Source organism: Lepisosteus platostomus, chromosome 4 (genome assembly GCF_059453375.1).
Source record: "Lepisosteus platostomus isolate fLepPlt1 chromosome 4, fLepPlt1.hap1, whole genome shotgun sequence".
Classification (NCBI taxonomy): domain Eukaryota; kingdom Metazoa; phylum Chordata; class Actinopteri; order Semionotiformes; family Lepisosteidae; genus Lepisosteus; species Lepisosteus platostomus.
In genome coordinates this window covers 67,756,899-67,777,526 of record NC_142614.1, presented here as the reverse complement: position 1 = coordinate 67,777,526, position 20,628 = coordinate 67,756,899, and the positions used below count along the sequence as shown (strand labels likewise).

The following is a 20,628-nucleotide window of genomic DNA, read 5'->3' as shown; positions in this document are numbered from 1 at the left end:
GCCGCTGTGCAAATCCCAGGCTTGATGGGAATACAAGATAAGCATCTTATAGCTCTTAACATGGGACGCTGAGGAGCAAATGCCAGTAGTGATGTTTAAGGGCTCTTGGTTTTCCTCCACTGCCTCATGGGTGTATGTTAGATGCATGTAAAAAGAGTCCTAAAAAATGAGGGGCGTGACAGTAGGTTCTATGCATGCCAGCTGATGAAGAAACGAAACCACTGGATTTTGAATTCTGAAACGCCGGGTAAAGGAATGAAAACTTCCACTAGCGTTCAGTAATGCTGTCTCGATCATCATTCAAGGAAACTAAGGGGGAGAGCATTGATCTGAAATGATGTTTTTTTTGGTAAGATTTACTGTTGTTAAACGAGGCTAAAAAACACAATCATAACTACTTCATAAACGCCACACAGCATGATTAGAACTACATGCCCGACGATCACACATCAAAATAAGATTTCATAAACATGCCAGGACCTCTGTTACTGAGTGTGTTTTCTTTCCTCTTTGTTCTGCAGAGGATACAGTTGTGGCTGTTTCAGTGACTGGAATATTAAAAGTCTGGATCATTACCGCTGATGTCAGTCGAATGCAGGTATGAAACTAGCAGTGAAGTAAGAACAAGGGCGAGATCTCTCTAAAACTAGCAAACTAGTCTTTGCAATAGCATTTTCAGAATTGCATATGGAAAAATATTTAAAAGGCCTACTTAAAGGTCCCCGTAATAGAGAACTGTTTTACAAATATTTTGAAAGTTTAACGTCAGGTAATAGGGTGGCATGGCGGTGCAGCAGTTCGCATGGCTGCCTTGCATTGCTGGGGCCCAGGGTGTGATTCCTGGGGTGCTACAGTACCTGCATAGAGTTTGCCTGGTCTCCATGTGTTTGTGTGGGTTTGCTCGGGGTGCTGCAGTATACTGATAGGCTGTTTGGCTGCATGGAAGATGGACCCTGCTGTGAGCGTGTGCGTGGCGGTGTTTGTCTGTGTGAGCTCTGTGACTGGACTTCAGTCCAGGGTGTGTCCTGCCTTGAGCCTGTTGCTTGCCGGGATTTCTGGGATTTCTAACTGTGTTGGGTAAAGCAGTTTGAAAATGGATGGGTGGAGCTTAAGGTAGCAATACATTTTTGGTGCATTACTTATGTCTTCAGCGCTTCCGGAAATGCATCACAGGGGCTCAGATGATCAGAGGATGGTAGATTGATTAGAGGAGAGGATGTAATCATAAGGCAAAAATGATTGTTAAATCTGTAATGGACAGTTAGGACCCTGAGTTGAATGCTGATTTATATTATTTATAGTTCATTAGCAGCACTGCTACCTTTTTTGCTAGCTTTTTAAGCCGGGCAGTGTTGCAGTTATGAAAATAAAAACACACTTTTTTTTTCTCCATCTGCCGCTAAACTTCATGGATGCATCGTTTTTAATTTATATTTGTCCATTCTCAGTTTGAATGATCTTTTCTTGTTACTCTGAAGATATCAGTTGAATATGAATGCAGTTTTTACAACCGAATGCAGTTGATATCTTTTAAGAGCAAGAAACTAGATAGCTCTCAAAGCAAGCTACTACTATTCATGCATGTCTGACAGATGACTTGAAGAATACTCTTGCTTCTTAAGTGAGGCCTTTTGATGAGATATAGAGCTGTAATGAGCTAGAGCTGTAATGGTTTTATAATGTTGAAGAATGACCTCACCTGTTGGTTCTATTCTAGGTCACTGATCCAGTCTTTGAAGAGGAATCCAAACCCATTTACTGCCAGAGCTGTCAGAGCATTTCCTTCTGTGCTTTTACCCAGCGATCTTTACTGGTGGTCTGCTCTAAATACTGGAGAGTAGGTGGACGTTTGGACAACGTTGAAAATGCAAATACACACACACACAAATAATCTCCTTGCACATTACAAAGAAAACCAGTATAAATAAAAAGATCAACCAGTTGAATATATTGCTGGTATTGGTGGACTTGTGGTTGGCAGTCCTCTGACTGGAATTGATATTTCAGTATGGAGACAAGGATGATTGTGCTGAAAGTGGAGCCATCTTTCAGCTGCAGTACTGACTGCTTGAACAGTAATGATCACAGGGCACAGTATAGGTACTAAATGCAGAATTATTACTTCCGTTCTAGTTTTCTAAGCAAAATGAGTTTACAGACTCATTAATATTAGGATAGAAGTGGTATAATCTGGACTGTAAGAATTCATTATCGTACTGCATCTCAACTTTTAGGTAATCTATGAAATAATTTCGACTATACTGTGCCAAAAATAATGTTTCGTTTTTAATGTATTTCTTCCTCTAGCATTTACACAAGTAATGTTGCCCATGACTTTTCACATCCGCTTTGTTCAATGCTTAATCAAACCAAACAATATGATTTTTTTCTTAGCCTAAGTGATCCACGAACAGCTACAGTCATATATGTTAAACGTATTATTAGGTGTCTCAACAGACTTGCAGGATGGTGATTTTTCTTGTTGTTTGCTAACTCCATGAGTCATGCTGTTGTGGAGGATCCCTTGACTCTGGTGGTGTAAGTATGCACTGTTAGATTTTCTTTTCAAGGCCATGTTCTTCAGCCTGTGCTACTTTTCCAGGTGTTTGATGCTGGAGACTATTCCCTCCTATGCTCTGTGCCCAGTGAGAATGAACAGTCCTGGACAGGGGGAGATTTCATCACTGCAGACAAGGTCATTATATGGACAGAAGAAGGAAGCAGCTACATCTACAAGCTCCCAGCAAGGTACACGGGATTATTACATTTTTAGAGGAGGACACTCAATGACAGTCAAAGCCCAGCCGCATACTACAAATTAATTGATCAGTAGTGGAACCATACGTGACATGCCTATGTACATTTGCCATTCTATAACTCTTTAGAAGTGGTTTGATTCTGGGCTGTTTTAGTGGTTAGGCAGTTGAGATGAGGGCAGGCTCGACCCTGGGTCCCGGATACCAGCATCATGGGCTGCAGAAGACCCTGATGTTAAACAGCCTCTCGCATCCTGCAAAGGGACACATCTAAACCAAGTGACATACCCTGAATAGGCTGTTATACAATAGCTCAAACACAACACAACCTCCCTCCCGCCTTAAAATGTAAACTACTTTGTATGCAACCACCTTTTATATATCAGGATTTATATGTTCAATATATTTATTTAATTTTATGTAATACCTTAGCATGGGTGATGTACTGTATATGCAGTCCATCTGAGATAATATCTGCACCTTGCTATGCTACTTTATAAATCTCAAGGACAACAATTTTAACAATGGCATACTGAATATATTTTCCTCCAGTTAAAAATAAGTCGCACTAAATAAAAGTTCATGCAAGTTTGAATTAAAAAAAAGGTTTTTAATGGAGTTTGACTTGGAGTCATTATGGGCTGCAGACAGTGAACAGCATGAGGAATGGGGAGTTCTCTTTGGCTCTTCTGGGGCTTTGGAGATAAGAAGGACTACAGTTTCACTGTCCCCTCTGCCTCTCTCCTCTGTTAAAGAAGGTGAACACTGGGCTGCCATTTGTGTCAATGTGTTTTTCAGCTGTCTCCCTGCCAGCGAGTCCTTCCGCAGCGACGTGGGCAAGACTGCAGAGAGCTCCACCCCCCCTCTCCTGTACAGCACTGTGGGCAGGACAGACAAACAGGTCGCTTATCACTCACCAGCAGCCTTGCTGTACTTGGGAGGCACATAGCGTGACATCAACCTTAACGTTGACTAGAAATGTGCTGCTGATAAATGCTTTCTATGTACAGCTATGGCTGAGAGGCCGAAATAACCTTTTTTATAATATTACTCATCTTCAGTAAATGGGAAAGGCATTGTCAAACTAGGCAATATAAACATGAAAGAGAATTTCCATTTCTGGTGATAAGGTTTGTTGCTTTGTTAACTATGATGCTGATATAGTTTTTTTTTTGTTTCACCCTCCGTTTCAGATGTGGATTTCTTTTTTGTGATGGTCTATTAATTTGTTCTGTGACATGATTGTGTTTGTTTTTTGTTTTGTTTCATACTTGCCATTTGTTATCCTTCTGTGCACGGGGGCGCCCCCTGCAGGCAGAGCAGGGGTGTGTCGGGGAGGCCACTGTCCAGGTGTCACTGGACCACGTCTCTGCCCCTGAGGCAGCCTGGGAGCACTGCTGTCCTCAGCTGCTCTTCCACGCCAGGCCTGTAGAGCCACCAGTAAGAGTGCCCACTGGCAGTGTGCAGGGAAATCCAGTGAAAGTGGTGCTTGGGGCATCTGGAGACTCTTGGGTGTCCACTCTCGGTTTATGGGTATCGCCATTCATTTTTCAAGTCCGTTTGGCTGGAGGGGAGACCACCCTGATTCTGGAGCTGGGTTTCCCTGTACGAAGACCTGCCTTTCTTCAGATGCCCTGTCAGACCTTTTCTTGGTTATTCCCGTAAAAGTGCTATCTCCCCGCTGGTCCATCTCTTCCCTCTGCCTGGGCTGGTTCCTTACTCATCCCGCTGCAGTGCCCACAGGAATAGTTGTGGAGGTTTGGTTTCATGAAATTCTGGCATCGAGCACATCAGCGGTAATACCTTGGTGTTTGTAACTTCAGAGAATAATATAAGAATCTTTCTTATTCCACAATAACACCACATTCATGGTAGAGTAATTCCTAAAATACTGGACTCCTTAGAACTTAATTTTTTCTATCCAAATAATTGCCAGGTATTAAAAAGATCTTTAAAAAAAAAACAGTTGCGAAAATAATTCAACTACAGTCGAATGACTGTATCTTAACTTTTCTTCTCATCCCTCATTGACCTGCAGCTGGTCTGTGGTTTCTTATGATAACTTAAAGAACCACTCTCAGCCCTGCTGTTTCAAAATTAGACTCTGTGTATATATACACGCCTTTCATTTATAGGAGTTGTAGATTATTGTGAAAAAATCACAAAATCAATAAATGGAGGACTTCGCAAGTTTGTGGTATTTAGGTATAGTACTATTTATGTGAAAACAGCCAGATTGTTCTGTAATTGTTCCAAATCGCACAAAGCAGCTGAAGTTTTCAGCATGCATATGCAAGTATTAAAATTGAGAAGCAGTTCACATTGGAATGAAAACAATTTTCAGCACTGTTTATCTTCATTTCTCATAAAACTGTTTGCCAGCAGACTTCAGTTTTACAAGTTGGGCATCACCCAAAAGGTCGGCCGGTGAGATTGAAAGTTGGCACTCACTGGGCAGCACTGGTGGATGTGTGTGGTGGAAGTGAGGAACCAGTCTGGCCTGTATCTTTGTGTGAGGCTCTTTAATTAAACCCCTTGCTCCCTGTTTAGAATAACACCACGTCTGTTTCTGCATGTAGGTTTCTACTTGAAAATTCCTAACCAGGTGTTTTCGTCTTGCACCTTCAACGTGAAGTGTTCTGTTGGCAGCAGAAGCTTTTATTGTTTATTTTGTTTATTATTTGAAATGCTTTCTTTCAGGAAAGCTGAGTGTTCTCTAGTCAGCTTTCTTAAAGTCTTGGTACTCAAGTGCATAAAGCTGAGGATTCACTCTTTGTTTTGGGGTTTTCTGGTCTCGGATAACTCTTCTATTTCATTGGAGTTGTTCCCAGTCTGTAGTATACAGGAAGTACAGGCGAATGTATCAACTAATTTCTCTGGGTGCCCTTTGGAAAATAGGTCAGTGTAACTTGCTATTTAATGTAAACCACTCATTGCAGTACAGGATTTGTTTTCTGCTTGCCACTTGATTGCAGCTTTAGCAGCAGTCTTGCCATCTTGTGGCCAGGCCTCAGACATTAACCATGAGTGGGGCTGGTCAGTATGGGGATTTGAGACCTCTAGGCAAAACCAGGTTGCTGTTGCATTTTGGATATTGGTGGCAGTCTTCCTTCTAGACTAAACCAGTATGAGTTACTTTGACTTGGATGAGACATAAAGATCCTGACTGCTTGATCATTAAAGATCCTGTAGCACTGTTCATAGGTGTTGGCATGTTAACCATTGTATTCTGGCTAAAACAGCATTTTACCTTGTTTTTATTTCTGGCAGCGTTATTCATGGTATCTCTCTCTGTATTTAAAAATTACACCCTTTGTGACCCTTTAAGGTGATAACCACATTAATGCTTAGGTACCCTAGTTACTTTTATCATTGTATGAAAGGAAGCAGTTTTCTGAGTGGGGCAAAAGACAGGAGTTCAGCTTTCCTACTATTGTCTTATTTTCAGCATCCGTAAATAAACAGAAATGGAAGTGCAAAGCGCAGATTTGATCACATGGTAGAGAAAAATTATGGGAGTCTGGAGTGTGCAAAAGCCTCATGCTGTGGGGCTGATTCTGTGCCTACTGGTCAGATTCTAACAGGACTGCTTGCATCTTGGACAGATATCGTAGCAACTAGCACTCAATGTTATCAAAATGTTTTTTACGCTGTTGGAAAAACAATGAGGTTTTCATGGAAGGATCTATTTCCATCAGTTTTTGAATTGGTTAGTAACACTGTGGAGCAGTTGTGTTGAGAATGTACTCTGCTGTGACGGTTCCTTTGGCTTTTCTGCTTGCAAAAAAAAATTGTGGACAAGAGCTTTTCTGTTGATCGTTCTATAGTTTAAAGTTTTCAATAGTATTACTACAGAATCATGTACAGCAGTACATTTTATGATGATTTACTATTTTGATAATGGAGACTTGGTTTAGACACCCATTTTGAATGCTAATGTTACTGCATGTCACAAGGTCCTCTTTTTTTGTCTTATTTTAAAACTTGTGATGAATGAAATATATTTGATGCATTTTTCTGATTAGAGTTATAGAAATACAAGCCTCCAGTGAACCTTGTGAGGAAGTGTGGTTGCAGACTTGGTCTGGACGAGTTTGAGTGTTTTGGTCGCTTCAGAATGTAAACACAAATCTTATTTGCACTGTTGTGACAGGCTCTGGTTCATCCTAAAATAGTATTCCAACACAAAAGTCCTGTAAAGAACGAGCAACATTATGCTTGGTGGCATGCTCTTTCTGTCCTAAACTTTTTAATGGAGAAAAGTATTTGTATTCCAATTCTCCTCTGTTTTTAGTCTCGGTTGATGTTTCTGGATATTAACCCCTTTCTGCATGGGTTTGGATTACTGTGTGGTGTGCCAGTGGTTCTGCTTTGTAGAATAGTTGAAATGTGACCTTTGGAACAAACTGATTTGTGGTCCTGCTTTAATATAATACAATCCTAGGTTATGAAGATGCATCTTGTAGCTACCTGCAATGCTTCACTTCTTAGCCACAAGAAGATAGACCTTTTAATAAAGTAATATTGCATTCGTAAAAAAACATCAGTGCAGACTTTCCCTAACTCTCACTGTCAGCATTTTTTAGTGATCTTGTCACTGAAGTTCAAGGACTATGCTAAAATGTTCTTAACACTCCTCATTTCTAGTCCCGAACTGGAAATGTGAAGTGAACTGAATATGAGCCCTCCAGTCACCTTGATGTAAGAGCAGTCCCACAGACTATCACTCCTCAGGCTGTTTCGTTCTCATCCAGATACTATTACACGAGCTTCTCCTATCAGGGCTTAACACTGACACTTCAGACAAGGTTCAGAGGACTTTTTAGCTTAAAAAGTCTTTTCATGGACAGTGAAGCAACGCTCTTCAGACGGTGAGCAAAGCTATGCTCAAGACAAGTAGCAGTGTGTTCATGGCTGGTAGGATTATCAGGGTTTGTGCCCTATTTAGAGAAATTTAGAATCTTCCATCGTAGGATATCCAAGGTATTGATGTTTGACAAAAACTTGGTCAAAGCAGACAAAGAAGGTAAAATCTCTTGCCCACAAAATATATTTTTTCTAGTAACAAGACGGGATACGAGTGCAATCCACTTCTTCCTTCCAAATTATAGTTCTTATGGGGTCAAGTAGAAGGAGAAAAAGCAGCCAGACCAAGTTTTTTCTTGTCGTTCTTTGAAACGAGCATCCTTGCCTTGCTCGTTTTTCCATCATTATCGATCCTGTTAACAAGCGGTAGGTGTATTCATCTTATTCGTCTGTTGAGATAGTTTTTTCTTCGCGTTTTCAGCTTCTCATCTGCCCCCCGGTCACCCGCTTCTTCTCCGGCCGAAGGGAGCCCTTTCACAAGCTGCTGGTGCAGGGGAACTCGGCGGGCCGACTGTCTCTCTGGAGTGTCCCCGCTGCCTCGGAGCCGCAGCCCGGGTCCGGCGCCGCAGGTATCTCGCCTCACCGCGCTACTCCTCCGCCTGACGCGTCACGAACCCAGGCGCCCGTCGGTCCTTCGCGGGTTTGTGCTTTATTACGACGCTCTCTGGTTAAAAATCCTTTCTAAATGGGAGGGTTCAGATGCGTTTACAGGTTTTCAAGGTGTCTTTAAAGCAGCAACGCCTGAACGGGCGAAGCCGCGAAAAGAGGTTTCGGTTCGTTAGGAGGCGAGTTGGAATGAAAATGTACAGACACCCTGGCCGTAATGGCTCTCCATGAAGATGATTGCTCATCCCTGGCCCTGTACCAAACAGTATCTAAAGAAATTGCCATTCCTTATGAACAGAGGGATGGGAATCGACAGAAAAACTCCTGGACCAGAATTGGAGACTCCTGTGCTAGACACTACTTGTAGGATCAAGCTTATTAGCACTTGACTGTCCTCTGTGAGTTGGCTGATTTAATTCCATGTGTTATGAGCATCGGTACACAAGGACTTCCAAAGTGGACTGATACAGAAAATCCCAAACTGGCAACAGAAAGGTTTGCCAAGAATTTGTTTTTGTGAGTTTTATGGGTTTTATTTAGATACTGATATTTTGATAACATAAATGCCAGGGATTTATAAAATATAAAGCTTACTTTTTAAAATCCCATTAGATTACTTCTCAGAAATATTTTCCTTAAAGTAAGATTTTTGTTTTTCAGCCTTTGTTAGGGAGAAGGAATCAGTATGTATTTTTCTCGCATGTATGTATATATTTTATGTATTTTTCTAAATATTTACCAGTAACAGGTACATACATTTCAGTAGTTCAGTAGAAGTAATTCATTTTAAACCAGCTCTGCTCGGTGCAGATGCACTCATGTCCACTAGATGGCGAAAGAGGCCATTGTTTTAGCAGATCGGCCTCTCCTTGATGAAGGCCTGGCGAAAACCTGCTGGTTAGTTCACGCTTGCACATTTTTCCTCATGAACTTTGATGCCTCATAATGTTTTATGTGCTACTGTATATTTGAATTCATTTTTATGATGTTTGTTTTTTTCAGTACTGTTAAAAAAACAAATGCAGAAATGTCATGTCAGATCATCGGCGGTTTACTGTAATATGCACATCTTAATTGTCCCAGTGATTTTTAAACAGTATGAACTATGCTACAGGTTTAACTGCTTCTCAAAAATGTGTTTTATACTGTAGAAAATCAATTCTGATCTTTAGCTTGTGAAGTCCCTAAAATTTCCTAATTTTATCTAAAAAAAGCTGAGTAATACCCTGTCCTTTCAACTTATTACCTTAAAACAGAATTGTCCCTGAGTCAATTTCAATATGGGAAAATTAGAAATTGCTTCACATTGAGTCACAGAACAGGCTTGCAGAGGCTTGATTTGAAAATGGCATTTTTAAAAAGACGGAAGCAATTTTAGTTCTGACAGTGAAGGGTTTATTTGTTTAGTCAGTCAGCTTGCAGTTTATATGACTTTTCCTGACAGTTTTTTCGTATTTGACCGCCTGGATTACATGGTGGTCAGGTTGGGTAAATCTGTAAGAATTGTAAAGGCGGTGGAGGCGCCATCTAGTGGTTTTTCTGCAGCACTGCAGTCTCTGTTGCCTGAATCAAAAACTGAGTCAAAGGAACACCAAAATCTAAAATGCCCCCCTACAGCGATCTTTTATTCCAGAAGGGTTTGTATTATCCAGTGCGGCTACGTCTGTCGTGTGGGTGCGAGAATGGGGGAAGGGAGGGGAGACGGGGCGTTTGAACTCCGAACTCGCGCGTCTTTCCCTTTTTCCCAGAGCTGGCGGTGTCCTCTTCCGTCAGCCTCCAGGAGGCCTTCGACAAGCTGAGCCCCGAGCCGGCGGGCATCATCGACCAGCTGAGCGGGCTGCCAGGCTCCGAGGCCGTGCTCAAGGTGACGGCCACCGTGTACATCCCCTCCCAGGGGCGCCTGGTGTGCGGGCGCGAGGACGGCAGCATCGTGCTGGTTCCCGCCACGCAGACCGCCATCGTCCAGCTGCTGCAGGGGGAGCACATGCTGCGCCGCGGTGAGGAGGGGGGCAGAGAGACGGCGCGCGGGGGGGGGAGGGCGGTCCGTGCCAACGCCCCTCGTATTTTGGCGAAATCTAGAATTGTAGGCTAAAGGAGATAGCTTACATAATGTCCGAGCTAATGCTAGTAAAAGGCGAACCAGGGGGCCTTAGTGGAAACTCTGGAAGTGCAGTTAAATCAAAACACAGGAAGCCCTTCTGTACACTAAGGGTTGTGGGAGTCTGGAACAAAATGCCTGGCTTCCTGCGAGAACCGGCAGGATTCTCACTGCTCACTGCCAAACGTGCCAAATGGTAACCGACTTCATGTACTGACTGTGATCCCTGCTGTGAATGGCCAGAACTTAATCAGTGCTGACAGCAAAAGTAAAAGTACGTCCCTCCCTGTGTGCTCTGAGAATTTGGATGTACAGCGTGTCAGTGTTAATTTTCGTTGGTTTGAACTACATTGGTTAAGGCATTGAGGACAACTGTTTAGGACCAGCTATGTTATATACTGCTTCAATTTAATCTTTTAATAATTTATAGTAAAATACATTCTTGTCAATACGATATTTCCTAATCAGGCCCCTCAAAACCTCAGTAAATTGGGATATACAGTGTTGAAAAATTGCGTTGGTATCTAGTACTTAGCAAAAGTCCACACTGCTTCAAGTGGGAACTAGTTAGAAAATTACAATTTGAACTCGTTTACACCATGTTAACTGCCATGTCTGCTTTTTCCAGAGGCTTTTCTTTTTTTTCTAATACTGCTCAAATATTGCAAAGCATCTGATCCTTGTAGGGGATGCTCCTTTATCGTTGAGTAGGGTATAAATGAATATGGGGCGGAGCGGTGGCTCTGTGGCTAAGGATCTGCGCCTGTGGCTGGAAGGTTGCCGGTTCGATTCCTGTGGCCCCTGAGCGAGGCCCTTAACCCCGGCTGCTCCAGGGGCGCTGTACAATGGCTGACCCTGCGCTCTGACCCCCAGCTTCTCTCCCTGCCTGTGTGTCTGTGTCTCATGGAGAGCAAGCTGGGGTATGCGAAAAGACAAATTCCTAATGCAAGAAAATTGTAAATGGCCAATAAAGTGGTAATCTTATCTTTTATATTGTGAATTTAAATGTTCTTTACAGATTTTGTTCTTTAGTAGGGGTGTCCTGGCCAAATTTCCCCCTGACCTTTACCAATCATGACCTCCTAATAATCCCCATCTATGAATTGGCTTCATCACTCTGTTAGCCGACGTGTGGTGAGCGTACAGCTTTGGCTGCTGTCACACCATGCAGGTGGGTACTAAATTGGTGGTGGTGGAGGAGAGTTCCCATTACCTATAAAGCGCTTTCAGTGTTTTTTCAGTGTCCAGGAAAGAGCCATATAAGTGTAAGGATTTTTTATCCCCGTTTCACACCTGTGGACATGTTGGAGCCGTGTCGGGTTGTCATGGCGGCGCGTGGCGAGGAGGTCACGGGCTTGTTTCCCCTCTTGCCCTGCAGGGTGGCCACCACACCGCATCCTGCGAGGGCACCGCAACAAGGTGACCTGCCTGCTGTACCCCCACCAGGCCTCCCAGCGCTACGACCAGCGCGCTCTGGTCTCGGGGGGGGTGGACTTCTCCGTCATCGTGTGGGACATCTTCACCGGGGAGATGAAGCACATCTTCTGCGTCCACGGCGGGGAGATCACCCAGCTTCTCGTTCCCCCGGAGAACTGCAGCGTGAGTTTTCTTCCCTTGCCCTCCCCACCCCGCCCCCCCTGCGGGTTTCCTCCTGGTTTCTGCCCCGTTTGACGAAAGCTTTAAGGAGGAGAGCCCCGGGATTCTTGGCAGACCTTTGTCTGGTGTGTTTTGATGCAGTGCCAAGGTGCTTTACCGACGCCGAGTCAGATAACTGATCCGCGGTTTGATCAGTCATGAAACGTTTGCTTCGAGCAGGGCCCTGTTCCATTGCAGGCGGCTGGAGTTGAAAAGGCCATGCACTCCCAGTGGCTTATTTTCAAAAGAGCCCTTTACCTAAACACTTCACAATACCTCCTCCCTTGATCATCGTTGCGTGTGGGAAAATGTGTTCTTGATCCGACGTGTCTGTTCAAATAAGATGCTCATTTGGAGTGCAGCTGGAGTCTAAAACTTGTTACCTGACTGTTGCCAATTTTTCCCCGCACGCCGATTCGCCGTCGCTGATGGTACATGGGATTGATCGGTCCAGGGTACTTCTGGCTTCTTGCGGGAGCTTGCAGTGTGATTTTAATTGCGTCGGTCTGACGATGCATCCGTGGCATGCTGATAAGACCGGATTTGTGCTGGAGGCCTGAGCGGTCCAAATCGGAATGAGTCACCCCGAGTGGGAATTAATTTCCCTGCTCAGTCCCAGAAACCATCCTGGTTTCCCTGGGTAGGAGTGCGTCATGTGTTTGGTACCTCCTCCTCCCAAGAAAACCTCTGCCTCGAATTGATTGACAGAAGCAATATTGGTGTCCATTACCCGGAGTAGTACAAACTGTAAATAAACCTGCCTGAGAATTACTTTGGATTTAATGACCTGCTTAGTTATGCTGCTGGTTTATAGCATATCAATACTTGTACTTAAGGACTGGAGCATTTAATTGATATGTGAGAGGAGGCTGGATACTATATCTGTTGAAATCTATAGTACCCAAGTGCTTAGTATACCTATGCCTAGGAGCTCTTCTCCATAACTGACCACATTACTGTTGATTAAATCATAAAACCACTTTTTTGGCAGATCAATAGTTCAACTTTGTGACCCCTTGACTCGCTGTCCTGCATTGGAATGCTGACTGAAGCACCACCCCGTTATCGTTTAGTTACAGAAACACGGGCCTTTTCATCATTGATTAGCGTTATCTTTTTGTTGTTGTTGTTTTGTTTTGTTTCGGAGGGGAGGGGTGACATTCTCATTGTTACAAGCTTTAATCTAGCTCATTCCTCAGCTCTCCGATCAGCCGGACTGCCATAGTCCTCGAGTTCCTGGGTGGAAGAACATGAGAGTGTTGACGGGCAAGAGAAGGCCATCTGGCCCATCTAACCCATGTGGTCAACCGGAGGTGTTAGAGTCGAACAGTTAACCCAGGGCTTTCTTGAACAAAGAGCTGGTATCAGCTTCAACGATATGGTTGGGAAGTTCGTTCCAGCTCCCACAGCCTTTTTGTGTAAAGAAAATGTGCCTCCTGTCCTCACTGAAGGAAAAAAATTGAAGAGCAGTGGTCCTATCACTGATCCCATTTGATACTCCACTGATTACATCCTCCCATTTTCAGAATCTGCCCCGCTTTTCTTCTTTCTTTTTTTTTCCATTCGTTCCAGTATCTTCCAATAGCCCTTATTTTCCCCATTTTGCGTAGTAGTGCCGCCATCAAGTGAACATCCCACAGTTTCTTCTTGACACAGTCTGAGTGCTGTTCACTCCCAACAACTCTTTAGCAGGTCAGCCGCTACCTTAATGTAAGCTAGGATTCAGTGCACGGACAAATTTTCATCCATTCTGAATATTCATGCTGGAATGAATCTTCATATCCAGAAATTAATTTCTATTTATAAGTTCAAGTAAATTGTCATTATACTCATACACAGGTATATGGTATAACGAGCTGCTATTTTGCTAGCTCTCAGATGGTAAGTAGTACAAAAAATAACAATACAATTGGGGGACCCCAGCGTTCAGAGTTAGTGTGCTGGAGGTGTGGTTTCCAAGCCTTACACCCTGGGATCTGCCCGTCAGGAAGTCCAGAATCCAGTTGCAGAGGGTGGTGTTGAGACCCAGTGCACTGAGTTTCTTGACTAGATTCTCTGGAATGATGGTGTTAAAAGCTGAGCTGAAGTCGATGAATAGTAGTCTTGCGTATGTGTTCTTTTTATCCAGATGGGATAGGGCAGTGTGTATGGCAATGGAGATTGCGTCATCTGTGGATCTGTTGGACCGGTAGGCGAATTGGTATGGGTCCAGTGTGTTTGGAATGGTGTCCTTAATAAATACTTTCACATTGGTTTGCTAGTTTTCTTTCCATTCCATGATGAATTCTTTCTCAACAGCTTAGCTTGGAAATTATTTTTTTCTGTGAAAGTATGAAAGGGTAAATATTTCATTTCAGAATTCCCGCTTGAGAGTACATATTTCACATAAAATATTTATCCTTGGATAGAAGAATTTCAGCATGACAGATTCCTCTCACACCAGCTGGGGCTGTGATTGCTGTCATGTTTGTGGCACTGAAGGTTTTCTTGATTTATGATGATCAGGACAGGAGAGGTCTATTTGCACAGATCTGAGACAATCTTGCCTCTTATTTCTGTAGATTCTCAGAGTGAGGAGGTCAGATGTATCATTTTCAGTAAAGAGTGTGGGGGAATCGACTTTTTGACTAACACCGAAGACAGAGATTTACTGTAGAACCCACAAGGTTGACGAAATAGGCAGCATTGAGGACCTGAAGACCACCTCCCAGTTGTCCCTTGTTTGTGTTTTTAGCTTGTTATCCTTGATTAAAATTATGGCTTTTAGGTCATGATAAATCTTCATGCAGCACGAATGTATTAACTGAAAGGTTTTCATTCATATCACCATTTTTTGGGCCTTACCAAGATGCTGGCGCTTAAAGTAGGATGCATGTTTCTTACAATCCATAGACCCAATGCAGTACAATATGTATCTTGTAAAACAAATATATCTTTTTTACACTGAAGGTACCCTTAATGAAAACCTGGCTGCTACAAGAGGTAAACCCATTCTGAAAAAAAAACTAATTTGTCACCTAGGGTCTCGGTAAAGTATTGAACATTAACCTTCATGTAAAGTAACTGAAATAAGCTTTCTGGACGTTTCCTTGCAATTGATCAGTCAGAGAAAATTCCATCTTGGGGCGGAGAAGTGGATCTGTGCCTGTGGCCGGAAGGTTGCCGGTTCAAATCCCGTGGCCGGCAGAGGAATCCTACTCTGTTGGGCCCCTGAGCAAGGCCCTTAACCCCAACTGCTCCAGGGGCTCTGTACAATGGCTGACCCTGCACTCTGACCCCAAGCTTCTCTCCTTGTCTGTGTGTCTCATGGAGAGCAAGCTGGGGTATGCGAAAAGACGAATTCCTAATGCAAGAAATTGTATATGGCCAATAAAGTGATCTCTCTCTATCTTATCTTGGTCATAGTACTGACAGCACTGTGCATCTGCAATGAGTAGTTCAGGTGGGTAGCTGCGTCAATGAGTGCCATTTAGCTAAAGTAGAGCTGATGTTATAGACTGTGAAACACAATGTCTACAGTTGTTCTTTGCTGTTTCTTGAAAGACTTTAGACTATTTTGCCTCTCATCTCTCTCGGATTTTCATAATGTCTTTCGGCGAATGCGGTTTGGTGTCCACCAGGGCTCTGTCTTGGGACCCTTGCTGTTCAGTGAGCTGTTGTGTGTAGACACCCTTGCTTTCACTCAGTAACATGGTCAGGAAATTTGAGCTTGGCTTTTGCTTCATGCTGGTGGTTCTTTCGTCTAGACTTCTGACACGGCAGTTGATTGTCACCCATCAGGCATCCATACATTTTCTAGCCTGCTTTACCGTGGGGGAGCTGGAGCCCGTCCCGGCAAGCAAAGTGCACAAGGCAGGACACACCCTGGATCGCAGTCTTATCACACCTTTGATAGCAACTTTATCGCACTGTTAAGAATCTCACTGTCTTTCTTGATAATGGGCTGTTACTTGATTTTCACATTAAATCTGTATGTACTGTATTGCATTCTGTCACCTGAGGAACATTTCTAAGATCTGTGTGAAGAGGAAGGAGGAACATTCTAGTTCATCCTTTCCTAAGGTCCTGTTTTGGTTACTGTAACTTCATTGCTGGTTTGCCTGATTCTGTTTGTTCACTGTGCAGGTTATTGACCACCCCGCTGCTGGGGGTCTTTACTTGGGTTGCTTGTGAGATTTGGAGTTGATTTCAAGGTGGCTGTAATAATATATAAAGTGCTTCATGGGTCAGGGCCCTGCTATTCACATCGGTGTAGAATTTCTTGCAGATCTGAAAACGCGGATTTCCTTGCTCCTACCCACTGTCGCTTGCAGGAGCCCCTGATAACTTACAGCCAGCGCCGGAAACGCTGCGCTTTGAGAAATTCGGTTTGGAAACCGGACGGTTCAAATGCGCTTCTGTGCAAATGCCTTTTAACCGTATTTGCTTTTTAAATTGATCTGCGTTTTACAGTTTTGAATTGCACTCTGGGGTGCTTTGGTATTAAGGTCACTAAATACAGGACTAAATTATTATTTTATGTAAAACCCATGCATTGCTCATACCCATAAAGTAATTGAGTAGTGTAAATGCCTGTAACATAGTCGCTATGCATCCAGACTATTTAATGGGGATTTGCTGGAATTACAGCAGAACATGCAATATTATATCATGCAACCACTTGTAACTGCTTCACAATGAGTAGCAGAGTGCTGTTCTGATTAAGCACGTTACACATGACCTCATTAAGCTGAAAGTCCCCCTGTGATGCTGATAAAATGCTGAGAGAGAGATGTATTCAGTCTCGCGCGGTGCCGGAGCTCCTTGCTGTTCTGCTTCCCTGCAGCCACTGAAGTGTTTCTTCCTGGTCAAGGATTCTGGTGCTGTTGAATCACCACCTGGGAACACCGCCTGTCACTGGAGGTTGCAGTTTCAATTTAGATGCTGTTCAGATCTCCACAGAGTTTCTCTTTTTTTTTCCATCTATCCTCTTCCACTGTACAGTATTATCATCAGGTGCTAATAATTAATTTTGAATGCTCACATGTTGATCCTCATCACTAGAATCATGCTTAGCAATATCAAGCGTTTATATATATATAAACACACATTTGTCCGAATCTCAGCCTTAACTCTCAAACGTATCATACATCAGTTGGCCCTTTGTGTGGTCTTCTTGATAAGCACGTTTTGAGAGTCTTGAAATCCAGCACACAGTCGTTAAAGTCTAGAGAAGTGCTGTTATTACACCCCTGCTGTTACAGAAGAGAATCACAGCAGAACAGATATTATTAGTGACCATGGAGACCGTGGATGACTGGGTTGATAGTGTTTTTTGTTTTATTTTCAGCTGTTATTGACTAATTTCATAAACTTTCAAGTGCTGCATTTAAACCTTGTGTACAAATCTAAAAATGTACATTTCTTAACATACAAGTAAACCATTTCTATGTGCGGTGTCGTTTTCCTGTCTGAAAACTAAATTTTTAATGCAAGAAAAAAAAATCAAAATTTGTAGCATTTTGGTCTTGAGACTTATGGCAAAAGGGAGTATTATGTACTGAGCACCAGAAGAAACATTATGTATATATTTTTTTAAAGAAATGTACAGTTTTTGGAAATTGATTTTTTTGGTGTCATTTTGATTAATTGATCCTTCGTGACTGACTGTTAAGCACTGGAGGGACTGAGACTGTGACATAAGCACTAAATCACCCTGTGAGGTTAGTGAGAGGGGGGCTTTGTGAGAAAGCCGCCTGGTAATTTGAAAAGCCAGCAGAAGGCCGAGGCACACCTGGTCTGGCTGAGTAATTAGTGGTCACAGGGAGCGAAATTCCATGTGAGGGAAAAGAGCTGGGACAGGCTCCGAGTGGAATTAGCCACTCCTCCGGGCTAATTAAGAGGCTTTTGGTCTCTGGTTTGGGCTCTAGTCTGCACGGAGGGAGAGAGGGAGATCCAGGGAGTTCTCGCGAGCTTGGATTGGATTGATTTCCAGGCCGGTGAGACTCGGTAAGCTAGGGAGGCTGGAGAAAGTACAGCATAGTCTGTGCTGAGGGGTGTCGCAGGTGCAGGACACGGGAGCGGCGTGGTAGGTCATCGGCTCGGATCAGTGGGAATGGGGAACAGGCTTGGCCAGCCGGAACAGGGCGTTCGTACCTGCAGGAGAGGGGCAGCGCTTGGCACAGCTGCGGCATGTCTTCTCCCCACAGCCGGGAAAGCGAGTCTAGATGGCCCGGGTATCGGCACACAGTCAGGCAGTCTCTGGGAGTGTGAGAACACACCCGGCTGCCTGCAGCTGTGTCAGGGGTGCAAGTACCGGCTGAAGGGAGGGCCGGCGGTGTCAGCCAGGAACCGTTTCTGTTTGCTCGTGAAGACCAAGAGTTGTGCGAGTGAAGCTGAGGTTGTGGGTGCTAAGCTGTGTCACATGGTGAATACGAATGCTTGGTGATTAATGAAGATGGAGAGTGAAGTGAGAGTGAGAAGACTGAGTAAGTGTGATTCATGAGTGGTTTGTGTAAGATATATATATAGAGAGCCAGCAGCTATATCACCCTTCAGCTCACATCTAACAACCCACTGAAGCTCAGCAGGTGTGAGCCTGGACAGAGCCTGGATGGGAGACCTCCTGGGAAAGCTAAGGTTGCTGCTGGAAGAGGTGTTAGTGGGACCAATAGGAGGTGCTTATATTAATGCTCCAGTATAGTGATGGGGACACTATGCTGTAAAAAGGCGGTGTCCTTATGGGCGGGACGTAAAACCAAGGTCCTGATTCTATATGGTTTATTCTATATGAGTGGAGTGTCCAGAAAAGCGCTATATACAGTAAGTGTGAGGATTATTATTTTCTGGAGGAAAGACCAGTGGATGAAAGAAGACTGTACAGTTTGGGTTTGAAAGAAGAAAGAGGGATCGTTTAAAAATCTAAATGTTGAGATTTATTAGAGTTAGCATGCCCCAATAAATAATTATATCTTCATTTATTTTGGCTCGAGTGATGAGGTGGTTTTGCATGTTTGTTGTCAAGGCTGGTGAAGATCCAAAAAGGAAACAAATATTCTCCATTTGTCAAGTGAACAAAGCCTTGCTTCCAACGGCATGTTGGAGAACGGACGATGCCTGCACGTGGTCACTTGTCATCTTGGGTCTTCACACCCAGCAATGTCATTTTTAGCAGGTTTTGATTTAATAATATGGGATTAAATGTACAATGCAAAATATAAACACAACACTGAGAAAAAGGATCCCATGTTTTTCATCTATAAATCTATATCTTCTCCCTCCAACACCCCCCCAAGATGATAGTCTATGCCCCATTCCTCATATTCTCCCAATTCATCACACCAAGGAAACTTGGGAGAGAAAACTGAATCAATGAGTGAATGACACTGGTGAACAGTGCTATTATGTCATCAGCTGCTACTTTCCAAGACCTTCCAAGTTCCTCCACCAACATTGTGGACCTGGCAGAGCAAAAGACAGTTCTGAAATCCTAAAATCCAAGGCCTGGTTGGCACCGGCAAACGCGGTCCACCTCTGATGGGCCACAGCCTGGGGGACCGTGAGTTACGACACCCCGCCAAGATCGATGACAAGGTCGGAGTGGGATTGGCCTTGGCAGGAGAGTCTAGCTCCTACCGAGCTCAACGTGCCGAGATTGATGTTGACCTGACTGCACTGCGCAGTTCCCGGCCCTCCCACTTTGCTACACCTTATTTGCCAACTTTCCTTCAGGACAATACATCCTCAGTGGTACTGTGCCATTTGCTGTGCTTTTTACTCTCCCATGAGACCCATTGAACACTTGTTCTGAGACTTTCTGACTTAGAGACCATTGAACAGGCATCTACCTGTCCAGGTTCTACAAAAGGAACGGAAGAGTATCCCACAAGACAGCATCTGCAGCCAGGTGCAGTTCCTACATTGTGGGTGTAAAGCTTGTGTTGTGTCTAACAGTTTCCACACATGAGTAGCCTGCGACTTCCGCAGAAGGTACCCTGTTGATCAGTCATTTTGATAACCGATTTTAATCCGTGTCATGAGTTTGCCTGTCATTTCTGTTCAGTAATATATCGGTGCAAAAAAGAAAAGACGAGTCATTTTTTTTCTGATTAAAAAAAAAACTTTGTGGTGTTCTACTTGTGCAAGTCGTTTATTTTGAAGTTCGGTATATTTTGCATCTACTAGCCGCAGTAAGTCAGCCTCCAGCAATTTTCAGTCTATTCTCACGGTCTTTCTCTGCCGTATAACATCACAAAACCTCAGAAGGCCAGTAATGAAATGAGTAGGCCAGCGATCAAATTATTTCCATCCCACCTCGAATTGTAAGAGATAAACAGCTAGTGGAAATAGGAAAAATGTGCACATTGCATGGACACCACTCACAGCAGGCATCAGTTTGGGTGAACTTGCGGTCAGTGGTTTGGGTTTATATGACTGATGGTTTCTTTTTCAGGGGACGTTTTCCAAGATATATATTTTTTTTAATTTCTCGTAATTATGATAGGCTTTTTAGAGGATTCTCCTTTCATCCATTTTCATTCAGGGATGAGGCGCACATCATTATACAGGTTACCATGGGAAGGCGTTCTTTTAGCAAAATAATCGACACTGAAGAGAGGGCAGCCTTAGGCTTTTATTTGAACTTCATCTTTCATGTGTTGTCTGTAAAACAAGTCAGATTAATGTAGC

The 20,628-nt window shown here is 43.5% G+C and overlaps 1 protein-coding gene across 4 annotated transcripts in view; it reads left to right on the top strand.

Annotated features, from left to right (window-relative positions):
* wdr7 (WD repeat domain 7) overlaps nt 1-20,628 on the top strand; it is a 210,150-nt gene that overhangs the window by 10,948 nt on the left and 178,574 nt on the right. For 2 of the 4 annotated variants that reach the window (XM_088630379.1, XM_088630378.1), the window contains exons 6-13: nt 522-598; nt 1,718-1,837; nt 2,603-2,748; nt 3,555-3,657; nt 4,071-4,196; nt 8,044-8,191; nt 9,977-10,225; nt 11,705-11,925. In XM_088630379.1, the coding sequence (XP_088486505.1) occupies nt 522-598; nt 1,718-1,837; nt 2,603-2,748; nt 3,555-3,657; nt 4,071-4,196; nt 8,044-8,191; nt 9,977-10,225; nt 11,705-11,925 (1,190 nt within the window). The remainder of the gene's footprint in view (nt 1-521; nt 599-1,717; nt 1,838-2,602; nt 2,749-3,554; nt 3,658-4,070; nt 4,197-8,043; nt 8,192-9,976; nt 10,226-11,704; nt 11,926-20,628) is intronic. The other 2 variants (XM_088630381.1, XM_088630380.1) reach the window with 1 other exon arrangement.